The sequence below is a fragment of the Sinocyclocheilus rhinocerous genome, unplaced genomic scaffold (genome assembly GCF_001515625.1).
Source record: "Sinocyclocheilus rhinocerous isolate Xijiao unplaced genomic scaffold, SAMN03320098_v1.1 scaffold86, whole genome shotgun sequence".
Taxonomy (NCBI): Eukaryota; Metazoa; Chordata; class Actinopteri; order Cypriniformes; family Cyprinidae; genus Sinocyclocheilus; species Sinocyclocheilus rhinocerous.
The window spans coordinates 489,306-502,737 of record NW_015650012.1 but is presented as its reverse complement, the minus strand read 5'-3'; the positions used below and the strand labels follow the sequence as shown (position 1 = coordinate 502,737).

The following is a 13,432-nucleotide window of genomic DNA, read 5'->3' as shown; positions in this document are numbered from 1 at the left end:
CGTGTGTGTGTGTGTGTGTGTGCGTGTGCGTGTGTGTGTGTGTGTGTGTGTGTGTGTGTGGGTACCATTCCAGTTGATTTCGTTCACTGAAATCGTGTGGGCAGAGAAAGGAACAGCTAGAATCTAAGAATAAACAGCGACAGTCTTTGAGCACCAGAATGACACAAAGAGACCAAAGAGTTTGTCCTATAAAAAGTTGTCTGAGGCACGAGAATATGTTCGAGAATGTGAGTCAGAGAGAGCGAGTGAATGTGGAAGGATGTTTCCTGCAGGGGTTGTCAGGGGTAATGGTGTTTCGCCATGACCTATATATGGCTTTGCTGTCTTGAGAGGGCACACTTCCCAGAATCCTCCACTGTCAGCCTGGCTGTTTTGCTCATCATATGGCCTTCCCACTTAAATGACACATTTCCTTTCAGAAATAACGGGCAAAAATGATCCATCCAGTGTAATTCTACAAGGTTGGCTGTTTCAGATCTGTGTCATTTGGTCCTGATCTTCTTCTCTTTAAACACTGTAGCATTGGGATGGAGAGTTGGCAGAGAATATATATTGAATTAAGTTCATTTGTTTCTAAATGTAGTATGTTTAATGCAGAATGAGTTTAAGTGGACAAATAAAATGTCAGATCAAGCAGTCAAGTGAAATGAAAAAACAAACATACATGAAAAGGAATGAAACAAAATATGAACAACTTCGTTATGAGGCAGCAGCAGTTAGCAAACAAACTTAATGCCTCCATGCCACTTGGTTTCAGTTTAAAATCTGAGATCAGTGGATAAAGAAGAGCCAGCAAAACACAAACTAAAGCCGTTTCTCAAACAATGACTTGTGGTACATCATCAGTCATTGCGCAAGTACTGTTCCAATTCAAAGTTCACATCTAGCCAAGTACAGTTCAAATCCCCGGATGTGTTCTTGCTCTGCCCCTTTTATTGAGGATGCATCAAGAGGTGACTTGTGCGAACTTGAGGCAGCCAGGTATCCCACAATGCATTTCGCACCAACCAGCCAGCGTTAATTTTCAAAATACTGCTGTTATTGTGTCATGAAATGCAGTTTTGTTAGTTGTTCAGGCGAGAATGTAGTTGTTTAAAACTCAAATCTTCAGTTTATTTATTAAGATATAGATGCCTATTTGAAAATTTGCTTCGCTGATTTCTGAGATTTGAGCTCCAGGCGATCAGTGCTCATGTATCTCACCGAGAGCAGCCTTACCGCGGCTAGTCATTCTGACATTTGCTGCTAGCTCGGATGTCTCTGTAGTGGTTAAACATGAGATATAATTCGTTTTAGGTATATCTAACAGGCAGTGTTTGGTCTCATGAATCTATTATTTGTTCCTGGTCATATCGTTTTGGCTGAGCACATAAAAGTTTCATAACTTTTTATATTGTAACGGGGTGAAGAATCACACGACAAGTAATCTCAATCAATACCCCGGAGGGTGGATTTATTGGTGTGGTGGGTGATAGGGAGAAAGGTCCAGGTAGGTGCTCCGGTGCCGTGAGTGCTCTCTTCCGTCTTCCCAGTACAGAGGGTCCGTGCAGTGCTCCTGTGGGGCTGGTCGGTCACACGCTGCTGTCTGTGGGAAAAATGAGAGGGCGAGTTAGTGCTCAGTCTCATGGAGAAGTCTCCCAGATGGCAGGGCTTGCGTGGCTTATGTGGCCGCCGCCTGATGAGCTGCAGCTGTGACCGATCAGCCTATGATGAGGACGGCCAGGTGTGCCTTGCTTGTTTCCAGGGCGACGCTGATGAAGCTTCGGGACGCTCGTCACAATATTTATTTAACTTTACCATAGTACATCGCTGATGTAGCATCCGTTTGACTGAATTGTTTGCTTTTGTCTTTATTTCCTATTACGTATATAAGCCTCTCATAGGCTACTTTATACTTATACTTGTATAATGGCTGTTATTGTTCATTAAAACGGACATTTAACAAAAAGAGGCAGGGTTGTGTTTTATGTCATATTTCATATTTTTTATACACACAGTTAAGATAATCAGACTATATATGTACATATTGGCTGAACCGCATATTAATATGCTTTATATTTGTAAAATGAACACGAAAAGAGGGTTGTATTTTACTTTTCGTTTTGTTATAAGTATACACACAGTAAAGGTGTTCAAACTAACAGCCACATTTTTGTGGCTATTAATGTTTAAATGAAAACGAAAAGAGGCATTGGTGTTTGATATCATATTTCTGTTTTATTGTAAATATACAAACAGTGAGGATAACCGGAGTAGCCAAGGCGAGCTGAGTGACGTTATCAAGTACGCTGCTGTTCCATTTGCAGAATTACTGGACTTGCGTCCTCCCGTCCTCAGGAGTTCACACTCCCGAGTCGAACTTGCCAAGTCTAAACTACCAAGGACGCAAGTCCAAACTTTGAGTACTTGGTATTGAGAAACGGCCTAAAACTTACTAGAGCGTTTGTAAGCGACAGGACTGAAAAATGCCAAAGATCAGAATTTGAGGAAAACTTTAAAGTGCAGAATTATATTAGATATTACACATAATTTGGTCGTAGAACATAAAGTACATTTAGGTGTGTGTATTTTGTGAAGCATTTGCAACTACTTCTTATCTCTTAATTAGGAGTACCACAATTAATCAATTCTGTCATCTGTTACAAATAGTATGGACCATAACCTTTATTCGGTTCATTATATGTAAGTGTGAACTCGTGAAACTTATATTTAGACATGTATTTTAAAGTGCAAAGTAATGAGGGGGAAAAAAGTGTAAATAAAGCTCTGTACAACACTGTTTTAAAAACTGTAAGTGTCCCGTTGAAAATGCATCATGTAAGTTCACAAGTGCAGTTTATTTCTCAACTGTAAGTCGCTTTGGATAAAAGCGTCTGCCAAATGAATAAATGTAAATGTGAAATTTTTTCCTGTTTTTAATATATTATTGTGTTTTATAATTATTATACTGTTTAATTTTGCTGAAATACAAGTGAATAACCAACTTCATTTAGCATTTCATATTAAAAAAAATAAAAAAATAAAAACAATGTCTTCTCAAATCAATAAATACCAGGTTCCAGTTATGACAACTTGCTTCATGTAGCATGACTGCATGTCCAGCTATTGGAACTCATTTGCATGTTGTCACAAAAGGTCAGTGTGTGTTGATTAATTGTACCTTTCTTTCCTAGGCAATAACTGTGAAAATGTTGAATAGCTTTTTTTTAGTCAAGACTATAAGGTGTCTATGCAAACGCTCACCTTTAAATATTAAACATTCCTGAGAAATATTCACTGGAGTAAAAGGTGTGACAACTTGCCCCAGTCTCGCCTATATATATTTTCACTATATCTCTCTCTTTAGCTAGCCTACATAAATACATGACAGGTACACAGAGTGCACTTCCTTGCACTGCTTTTTGTTCTGTTACTATACTAAAGAGTCTTACATAACTCTAAATAATAATTCATGCCTACCTTTCTATTGATTTTCCAGAACCTTTTTTTTTAATTATTTTCCTAAGCAGATCTCAAGCAGATATGTTTTTAAGACCAGACCTAAACACAGTGCATGTAACCAAGGCAACACTCTAGTCACATGGTCCACAGGAACACAAAAATACTGTCTGTCAGGTTGTGTTCAAGAGGCAGCAGCATTAGGTTCAAGAACCCAGTAGCGGAAGGGCGTAGATTGTTATTATAAGCTTGTTGTCCGGTCCAATTTAAAAACCTTAAAAATAATCCTCTTTAGGCACGGTAAACACTTTCACCGCGGTCAGTCCTCCACGCTGTTCTCCAACAGTATAGAGCTTCATTAAAACCAACCTTAACGATAACGACCCTTCACATTCAGCACTCGCAGTTAATCAAGCTTTCTGCGCTCTCATTAGAAGCGTTACGACCTCTTTATGTTAGGTGCTCTCGAGAGCTGTGGGTCATGCCTTGTTTGTTAGAGGCTTTAAAGGCTTCGTAAGTCACTTTCAGGACATTTACCGCTGACGTACTCGGCAAACGAAGGTCTTGTGTTAATCAGAGGCTAAAAAAATAAAGTTGAAAACAGGGTCACATCTGTCTGGGTCAGAGTTGTAGAGATGATGTCAGATGCCAGTCTTTTGTAATTATGCTATGGTTCCCCGCAGACCCAGCTCTGTGCTCGTTTACTTTTATGACTGCCCTCTTCCTCCCGCTCAGTGATTACAGCCAGAAGAATAACTTGTTAAAGCTGCTCTCGAAGGACCTGTCCTATAAAACTCTCCCAGTGAGATACAGGTGTGTCTCATGGCAGGTAGACCAGCCCTTAAATAGCATATGCTTGAGAGAGAGAGAGAGAGAGAGAGAGACAACATGCTGAATTTGGTTAATATCACTTGTGAGTAGGGATGCAACGATTATAGATTTTGTTGGTACGATTATTGTCTGAGGAATAATCACGGTTTCACGGTTATGACGATTATTATGCATTTATTCATTTCACAAAATTATTAATGTATAAAATCACATGGACACTCTTTAGATAATAAAGTGTTATTTATTGCTGCCTTTAGAAAGAGAAATAACACCGTAACCAATAATACAGCACAAAATAATAATAATAATAATAAAGACAAACTAAAGTCTATCTCTCCAATTGGAATTAAAAAGGTGACCTCTGCTCTGTAAACATCCATGTCAGTATTTCCCTTTTGAAAATAACTAATGAAAATAGATCACAAAAGTATATAGTGCTTTCAGTTTGTACTGCATTCTTTACATTTCTTTTGGACCGGAGGCAGAAAACTGGAAACATGGTAAAAAAAATATAGCGCGGTTAATTGTGAAACCGGTTAATCGCTGCATCCCTACTTGTGAGCGGTGCCATTTCCAATCAAGCTGTAAATTTTTAACATTTTCCAAAATGTGTGAAAATATTTAGTTGTGTTTAATTGTATCACATGTTGTATACATTAAATATTGTAAAAATGCCATTTTCATATAGATAGACAGACAGACTCGGCGTTCAGGCTGGCATCATAAAAAGAGCGGAGCGCGTCGTCCGGATAGCTGGTGATGTTCGTGACCAACAGGAACAGTTTGGTATGGTCCTCGAGAGCTTTGTCTCCCTGCTCCAGCAGGAGGAGGAGGAATTCGGGGCAAGTGAAGAGATCCATGGGGACACAACGGAAAGAAAAACACTGAGAAAAATAATTAAAGGGAACACGGCACACCTGGGGAGGGAAAACACAACACAAAGAGTCCAGGGGCGTGACAATTAGGTGGAAAACTGAAATAAATAGTACAAATAAATTTATAACATCTGTAAATAAAAATGAATTTACATTGAAGTAGCAAAATTACTCAAACTAAAACTTAAATAAAAATAAAAAGCCTAAATATAAATATAAAAAAAAATACAAAAAAATTTAAAAGCACATAGAATTAAAAAAATATATATATTTTTTTTCTTTTGTTTGTTTGTTTTGGGATGAATTATAATTTGGAAGAAATTAAGCCCTAGTCAGACAAAGAAGTCAGTCAGTTATTCACGAAAAGGTAAAAATAAATGACATTATAAATAAAAAATAAATGAGTGCTGAATTACTACCTTCATTTCCATCTCCCAATGCTATTAAACTCAATGCAATAGATAATTTGAGGTGTGCAGGAAATGACACTGGTGCAAATTGTCTTTACTTGAGAGAATCTAAATATATATGTACATACACTGTTGAACATTGTTTGTGGACAAATGAATAAGTTTTATGAGTTGTTTTTAGTCCAAAAGTTTAGTTGAAAAAGCACCAATATTTCCCATGTTACTCACCGAGCAACACACATTTTAAAATCCGGTCTGGAACACACGATGTAAGTGGAGCAATTTCCCTTCCATGCTCAAAGCATATACCAATCACTCCATTGCAGATCCACTCCAGATTTTTTATTTTCCCTCTCGCTGGAGAGAGGAACCCCAGTCGGAGTAAGAGAAAAGACAAGCTTTCACCAGCTCTTTATTTATGATGTTATAATCAATGTCAACCAATCAAATTGATAAACCAGAACTAATATGCATATATACAATATGCAATAAATCATTAAATATTTGTTTTAGATTATTTAACACTACATTACATTGCATTAGAAGCCTGTTTAAAGCATTTTTCTGTTTCTGATGAAGTCACAGCTGTCTTCAGTATAGACACAGCCAGACAGTGTTTCAAGGCAAACAGCGCTTCTCCTGTGGTCTGTCAAGTTAATGTTCGATTGGTCATGATCAATTTCTGGAAGCCAAACAATGTACCTTGAGATGAGTTGAGGGGTTGTTGAGGAGCTGTTTGTTGACTGTGTTCCTAATTGATGGAGAGTGTTGTGTAATTGCCTGCAGGGGATGATGTTTAATCTGCTAATAATGTCATTGAGTGATATTAGCTGGAGGTTGTATTCTAATTAAAATGACAGAGGCCTTTGCACAGTCTGGGGTGAACCTTAAAAACCCTGTCTGTTCTAACTGGTTTGTGCTTACTCCATCGCTGAACTCAGACGCATGTGTGGAGGTTGCCATGGAGAAGGTGCAAATTTGATAAATCTTAAAGAGGCTCAGACTAGATTGACCACATAAATGGGGCAAATTAAAGAAATTTTCCCGCGCTCAGATGCAAATGATGTTTTATTGGCAGCATTTATGGTATACTGTCGATTACAACAGAAAATGATTTCGACTTGCCCCTCAGTCTCTTTTGTAAAAAAAAAAATGCTAATACAGTAATACACTAAGTACATGAGCAGAGTAAAAAACAAACATTATGTACAAAAAATACTACAAGACTAGTTTTTCGTGGTTCATGGTATCAAACTTATTTATCCATGACATCACAACCTACCATAAACCTAATTAATATTTATTTGAACTGTAAAATATAATTAAATGATATATTCACAAAATTTAATTTGACTTAAAAATTAAGCAAGTTGTATTTTTATCTGTTTGTTTGTTTGCTTGCTTGCTTGCTTCCTTATTTATTTATTTAAATTATAAAATATAATTAAATTAGATATTTACATAATTTACATCAAAATCAAATTTTATTTAAAAAGAAGTCTGTTTTATATTTATTTGTTTGCTTGTTTGTTTGTTTATTTATTTATATATATATATTCATTTATTTGAACTGTAAAATATAATTAAATGATATATTCACGAAATTAAATTTGACTTAAAAATTAAGCACGTGTTATATTTATCTGTTTGTTTGCTTGCGTGCTTCCTTATTTACTTATTTAAATTATAAAATATAATTAAATGAGATATTTACATAATTTACATCAAAATCAAATTTTATTTAAAAAGAAGCCTGTCTTATATTTATTTATTTATGAAATATAATTAAATTACATATTTACATCAAGCCAAAATGAAATTTTACTTAAAGAAAATGAAGCCTTTTTAAATTTATTTGTTGATTTTTTTACATTTATTTACATTATAAAAATATTTTTTATTATCTTTACATCATGGTATTGTTGTTAATCATCTTGAACATTCCAGACAGAACTGATATTCATGAGCCAAATCTTCATTATTGTAGGATTCGAAATTTCTCATGCCTTATTGTGTCTACAGTTTCAGTTATTGCAATTAAACCCAATTATCCAACACATCCTGCTCTCCATTTGTGAAAGATAAGAGCACCATATTCGGTACTGCGCTGACATTTGTTCAGACTGACATAATAAGAGGCTGCTGAAAGCTTTTCATGGGCTGGACTGAATTCACTTTTCCTGAAGATCAATATCTTTCAAATCAATGTAGAGGCACATCCCTCTCTGGATCCTTATACTGATTCTATCTTGCGCTAATGGGCTTACCTCTGCCATATGAAACTCAGTCAAAAGCCATTTGGCTTGCTGTGCATATTTTCCTGAAGTGTCTGTGGTCTGACACTAATGTCTTCCTGTACCTACGAGGCAATTTAGTGCATTCATTACATGTTTTATTCTGTATGCCAATGCTGTATTGATTACACATTAATTCAGTACTAAATATTTAACATATCCATTACCAGTCTGATCATTTATAAACACTTGCTTGGAATTAAGGTTTCTGAGAACTTTATTATTGAATTTAATTTAGTTATCAATTAAGGTTTATTTTCACCCCGAAATCAAAAGAAATGTAATATATTGACATAAAATTTAGTAATAAACATAAAATTATTTTTTGTTTAAAGAAGAGTGTTTTAAGATTTATTGCATTGTTGCATTATTTTCATAACAAATTTATCACACACCCCTTTTTATTACTGTACTATCAAATTATTATTGAAATTATTTATTTACATTTTTATTTCAATAACATGTTTGACACAATATGATTACAGTTGACATTGTGTGATACTTTTTCAGAGAAATGTTATTGGGGTCGCCTGTTTTGTTAAATTTATGATAATATTGATAATAATAATATTGATATATTGAATGCAAACAATATTATATCTCGTAATCTATATATCATAAATCAACAAAAAAAAAGAAAATTGTGTGTGTGTGCGTGTCGTTAATATATATATACACACACTACAGTAAAAAAAAAGTAATATTGTGAAAAACTATTACAATTTAGAAGAACTATTTCAGATTTTAAAATGTAATTTATTCCTGTGATGCAAAGCTGAATTTTCAGCATCATTACTCCAGTCTTCATCCTTCAGAAATCATTAGCAATGTTATCGGTGTTGAAAAGAGTTTATCTAATATTAAATAATTTTGTGGATTTTTGCAGGATTTTTTGATGAACTGGAATTCGAGAAGCATCAGCAGGTACGACCGAGAGGGATGCACCGATTGCCTGTTGCTTTCAAAGAACGGATAAACAGCTCTGAACTGCGTGGTGCCCGGTCCTTCAGGGAACAGGAAGTTAATGTAGGCCTCGTTTGGGGAGGTATCGGATAGGCTTGAGCGTGAGTCATTCCTGCAGCTGTATCGAAGAGATCATTATATCACCACAATAGGAGGCTAATATCCGAAGGCGGAGGGGGCCGAGAGTTACATTGTCCCAAAATAGCTTTGTTTCCCCCCAGCGCTGTGTTTCCTGTTGGATACGGGTGGGGCGGAAGTGTGTACAAGGCCTCTTGCTTGCCTGGGTTAGTTGTGCTTATTGCTGTTTTGTGTGAAATAATGATAAAGTGTATCTCCGTGGCGATGGCTGAGTGAGTGAAATATGAGCGGTGAGATAAAGGCAGATCACTGGCGGCACTTCCGCTCCATCAGGAATTATCACTCTCACTCGATGAAATATCACCCTGCTCGAGCACATGCCCTCGGCTCCATTACTCTATGAATGTTATCAGAGTTGTTTTTTGTTTTTTTTGGCTTTCCTGGCAGAACAATTACGGAGCACAGGGCAAAGACAATGCTTCACTCACTCACTGCTCGGTGTGATTGAATCGTGTATGTATGTTGTGTGTGCTGTGAGAACCGAGCGCTTCAGTCAGTTCATCAGCTGTCGGTTCTTGACATATTGTAAAACATGCTGGCACGTTTCCTTCATTTAGCTCCTGCAGGGCTGCACACTGGCTGGTCATTCCAATCAGAACAGTAGTTCAGCACAGACCATCAGCCTAATTACGGATATGCCTCATTATACATTTGAAGGGTGAATGAAATATTACCTTTAAAAATATATTTTGTGATGAAGAGTTCAGGTTTGAAAAAGCACAGCACAGGATTTGCAAACCCCTAAACCGAATTGTTACTCTGTGTTATATGAATGATACCATACATTTTTATCTTTAAATATACAGTATATATATAGTATATAATATATATTTTAAAAAATGTTTTGAAAGAAGTATCTTATGCTCACCAAGGCAGCATTTATTTTATTAAAAATAAAGTAAAACTGTAATATTGTAAAATATTACTAGGATTTAAAACAGATGATTTCTGTTTGAATATATTTTAAAATGTAATTTATTCATGTGATCAAAGCTGAATTTTCAGCATCGTTACTCCAGTCTTCAGTGTCACATGATCCTTCAGAAATCATTCTGATATGCTGATCTGCTGCTCAAGAAACATTTCTTATTATAAACAATGCTGAAAAGAGTTGTGCTAATTAACATTTTTTTGGAAAACATTTTTGTATTTGCATTTTTCAGGATTCCTTGCTGTGTAGAATGCTCAAAAGAACAACATTTATTTAAAATAGAAATCTTAGAAATGTTTTTGTAACATTATACTGTAAGAGTCTTTATTGGTGTTTAATGTGTCCTTGCTAAATAAATGTATCAATTTCTTTCAAAAAAAAAAAGTATCCGGCCCAAATATAGTAATGTTTTTTAATTAAAAAAATTGGTGAATGTAAAAATTTTTTTTTTAAATCTCAAGTTAATGTAAACTTTGACAGCTTACACTCTCAGAAAAAAAGGTACTAACCTAAAAAATGCATCTTTGTACCTTTTTACCCCTAAATAGTATATACTAGTACTTTAAAGGTACATATTAGTATTTTAAAAGTACATGTTGGTACCTAAATTTTACCTTTTGAAAGGGTGAAAATTAAGTACCCTTTTTTCTGGGAGTTTGTGTTTTAACATTTTTAAATACTTATTAGAAGACCCTTTTTTGTCTCTGAAATATTCAGAGACAAAATAGTTTGTGGATTAAAAACCCCTAAAACCAAATATCATGGAGACTTGAAGGTGGGCTCTGTTGACTTTAATCAGGAAGCAACCACCGAGCAACACTGTATCTCCACCAAAGCGTTTTTAGCCAGCTGAAAATGCCAGGTGCTGGAGTGTTAGTGTTTGAGAGCGCTTCTGAGGCACAGCGTTTTTTTCAGTTGAGACGCTTTGGCTGCTATGATACGGAATATCCGCGCAAGTGTAACTAGTATTTGATTTTGCAGATAGTTTACTTATGAATATAAAAATTTTGAAACTATATAAATTACTTGCTCTGGCCCTTGTTAGGGACCAAGCACCTAAGGTGCTTAGGCACCTATTGTATCCATGTTTTCTTCTTCTTCTTCTTCCGCTCTGGGAGTCTATGGCAGCCCATAGAATCACTTGTGGAAAAGTTATGAAATTTGGCACACTGATAGAGGACAGTCTCTATATTAACCATAGCAAATTTGGAGTCTCTATCTCAAACTCTCTAGCGCCACCAATAGGCCAAATTTGCACTCATATTTCTGCTAATAACTTTTGAACTGTAAAGTCTAGAAGCAAAATTCTTTTTTACTTGACACACACCCCATTATTTTGTTTTCTTTTATTTGACCTTCATTAAGCAGGGTGGTCACTGAGAGGAAAACAAAGGAAATGGTGAAAAGTGATGGGATAAAAAAAAAAGAGAATTGATTGGGCTTTTCAAACCTCAAACACAATCCTGTTCCATATTTCACATTGTTCTTAATTTTCTTTGGGTTATTTGTTCACTGTAACCCTGTGCTAACCCTCTTTCCAGTGTGATGCATTACTTAACCCAGGGTTAAAAATTGACTTAATTAGTGGTTGACCAATATGGGATTCCACATGGTCAAAGCCAATGCGATATCTAAAGAACAGGGTGGCTGATGGCTGATAAAGTACAAAATTTATTCGCAACAATTCAAATAAAACGTGTTCATTTTTCATGGATCATGCTGACCGCTTCTGTTAACCAAACAACTGTGCACAGCTCTCGATTTATGCCAAAAATATACAAAAAGGCCAAATATTGGTCATTTAATCAGCCTGGTTGATAAGATCTCTAGAATTAACATGGTTAAAAAATATATACATGGTGTGTAAAGCTTCATAGATTTCAGCTATTTAAATTCAGAACAGCATCTGAGCAAATAACGTCTACATATGTTCTTTAGTTGAATCACATATGTTTCTTTTACAATCAGGGTTTTTTTTTTTTTTTTTAAGTTTATTAGAGACAGGATACATCTGTTAGTTACACTGCTATGATTCAATCTGTTCATCCACCTTGGTTATTTTTATTTTATTTTCTGTCTGTCATTCTACCAGCCATCCACCATTTGTGAATATATAGGCCTACTGTGTGTGTGTATATATATATATATATATATATATATTACTGTATATATACCACAGTTGTGGTCAAAATTTTACATACATTTTGCAGTATCTTGTTAATTATTTTACCAAAGTAAGAGGGATTTTTAAGTTAGTACTTACCTGAATAAGATATTTCACATAAAAGACGTTTACATATAGTCCACAAAAGAAAATAATACTTGAATATATAAAAATTACCATTTTCAAAAGTTTACGTACGCTTGATTCTTAATGCTGTGTTGTTACCTGGATGATCCACAGCTGTTTGTTTTTTGTTTTTTTTGTGATAGTTGTTCATGAATCCATTGTTTGTCCTGAACAGTTAAACTGTCAGCTGTTCTTCAGAAAAATCCTTCAGGTCCCACATAATTCTTTGGTTATTCTTAGGTATATCCCTTATCTTCAAATTCAAAGTTCAGGTTTACAACTCCTGGCTCTTAATGCATATGGAGCATCAGTGAGCATTTGAACCTTTTGTAATGGTCGCGTATGAGTCCCTCAGTTGTCCTCAGTTGGTCTGCCCCGTTAAAACCCTCTGCATATGGATCCTCACGAGTCTCCCGAGTCTTCAATGTCACTATGTATATGTGTGTGTGTAATATTTTTAAAAGAGTCTCTTATACTCACTGCATTTATTTGAATACAAATACACTAAAACAATAATATTGTGAAATATTATTACAGTTTAAAATATTTGAATATACTTTAAAATGTAATTTATTCTGTGATGCAAAGCTGAATTTTCAGCATTATTACTCTAGTCTTCAGTGTCACATGATCCTTCAGAAATCTTTCTAATATGCTGATTAGCCTCTCTTTTCAACCAATAGGAGCGTCTTTTGCTGTCCCTGCTGCCCGCACACATTGCGAGGGTGATGAAGGCAGAGATCATTCAGAGACTGAAGGGGCCTAACTTTGGGCAGGCGGAAAACGCCAACAACTTCCACAACCTCTACGTACAAAGACACACCAATGTAAGGTAGGACTTGTATCACACATACTAGTGAATTCCGTGCACTCAGCTGAATTATTTTAGGCAGCCTAGAAAGTATATACATAGAGTACAACGGGGCTAAAGGCACCCCGGGGTAAAAGGCGCCTTTGATATTATTTTCATCTAAACCACTAGATGGCACAAAAATGTGACGTAGCACTTTCCAAAACACCCGCTTTTCAAGATGCATGTGTATTTTTGTCTGATCCTTGACGCGATCGCACGCAGCAGTGCAAAGTTGATTCTGTGCTTACTTGATCTAATATTTTATGTTTTTTAAAATGTTGTAGATTTAAGTAGCAAATGAGAATCGCTCAAATTAATGCATATATTTTGAGACAAAGGTCTTCTTTATGATTTTCAGTTTTGTTTTAGATAATTAAAGCAACAGTTTTTAAATAACAAAAGAATATGT

At 35.5% G+C, this 13,432-nt stretch overlaps 1 protein-coding gene across 1 annotated transcript in view; it reads left to right on the top strand.

Moving 5' to 3' along the window:
- The window catches only part of LOC107711297 (adenylate cyclase type 2-like), a 54,573-nt gene that overhangs the window by 17,576 nt on the left and 23,565 nt on the right, over nucleotides 1–13,432 (top strand). The window contains exons 4-6 of the mRNA XM_016516267.1: nucleotides 158–284; nucleotides 8,735–8,772; nucleotides 12,854–13,002. Coding sequence (XP_016371753.1) covers nucleotides 158–284; nucleotides 8,735–8,772; nucleotides 12,854–13,002 — 314 coding nt within the window. The remainder of the gene's footprint in view (nucleotides 1–157; nucleotides 285–8,734; nucleotides 8,773–12,853; nucleotides 13,003–13,432) is intronic.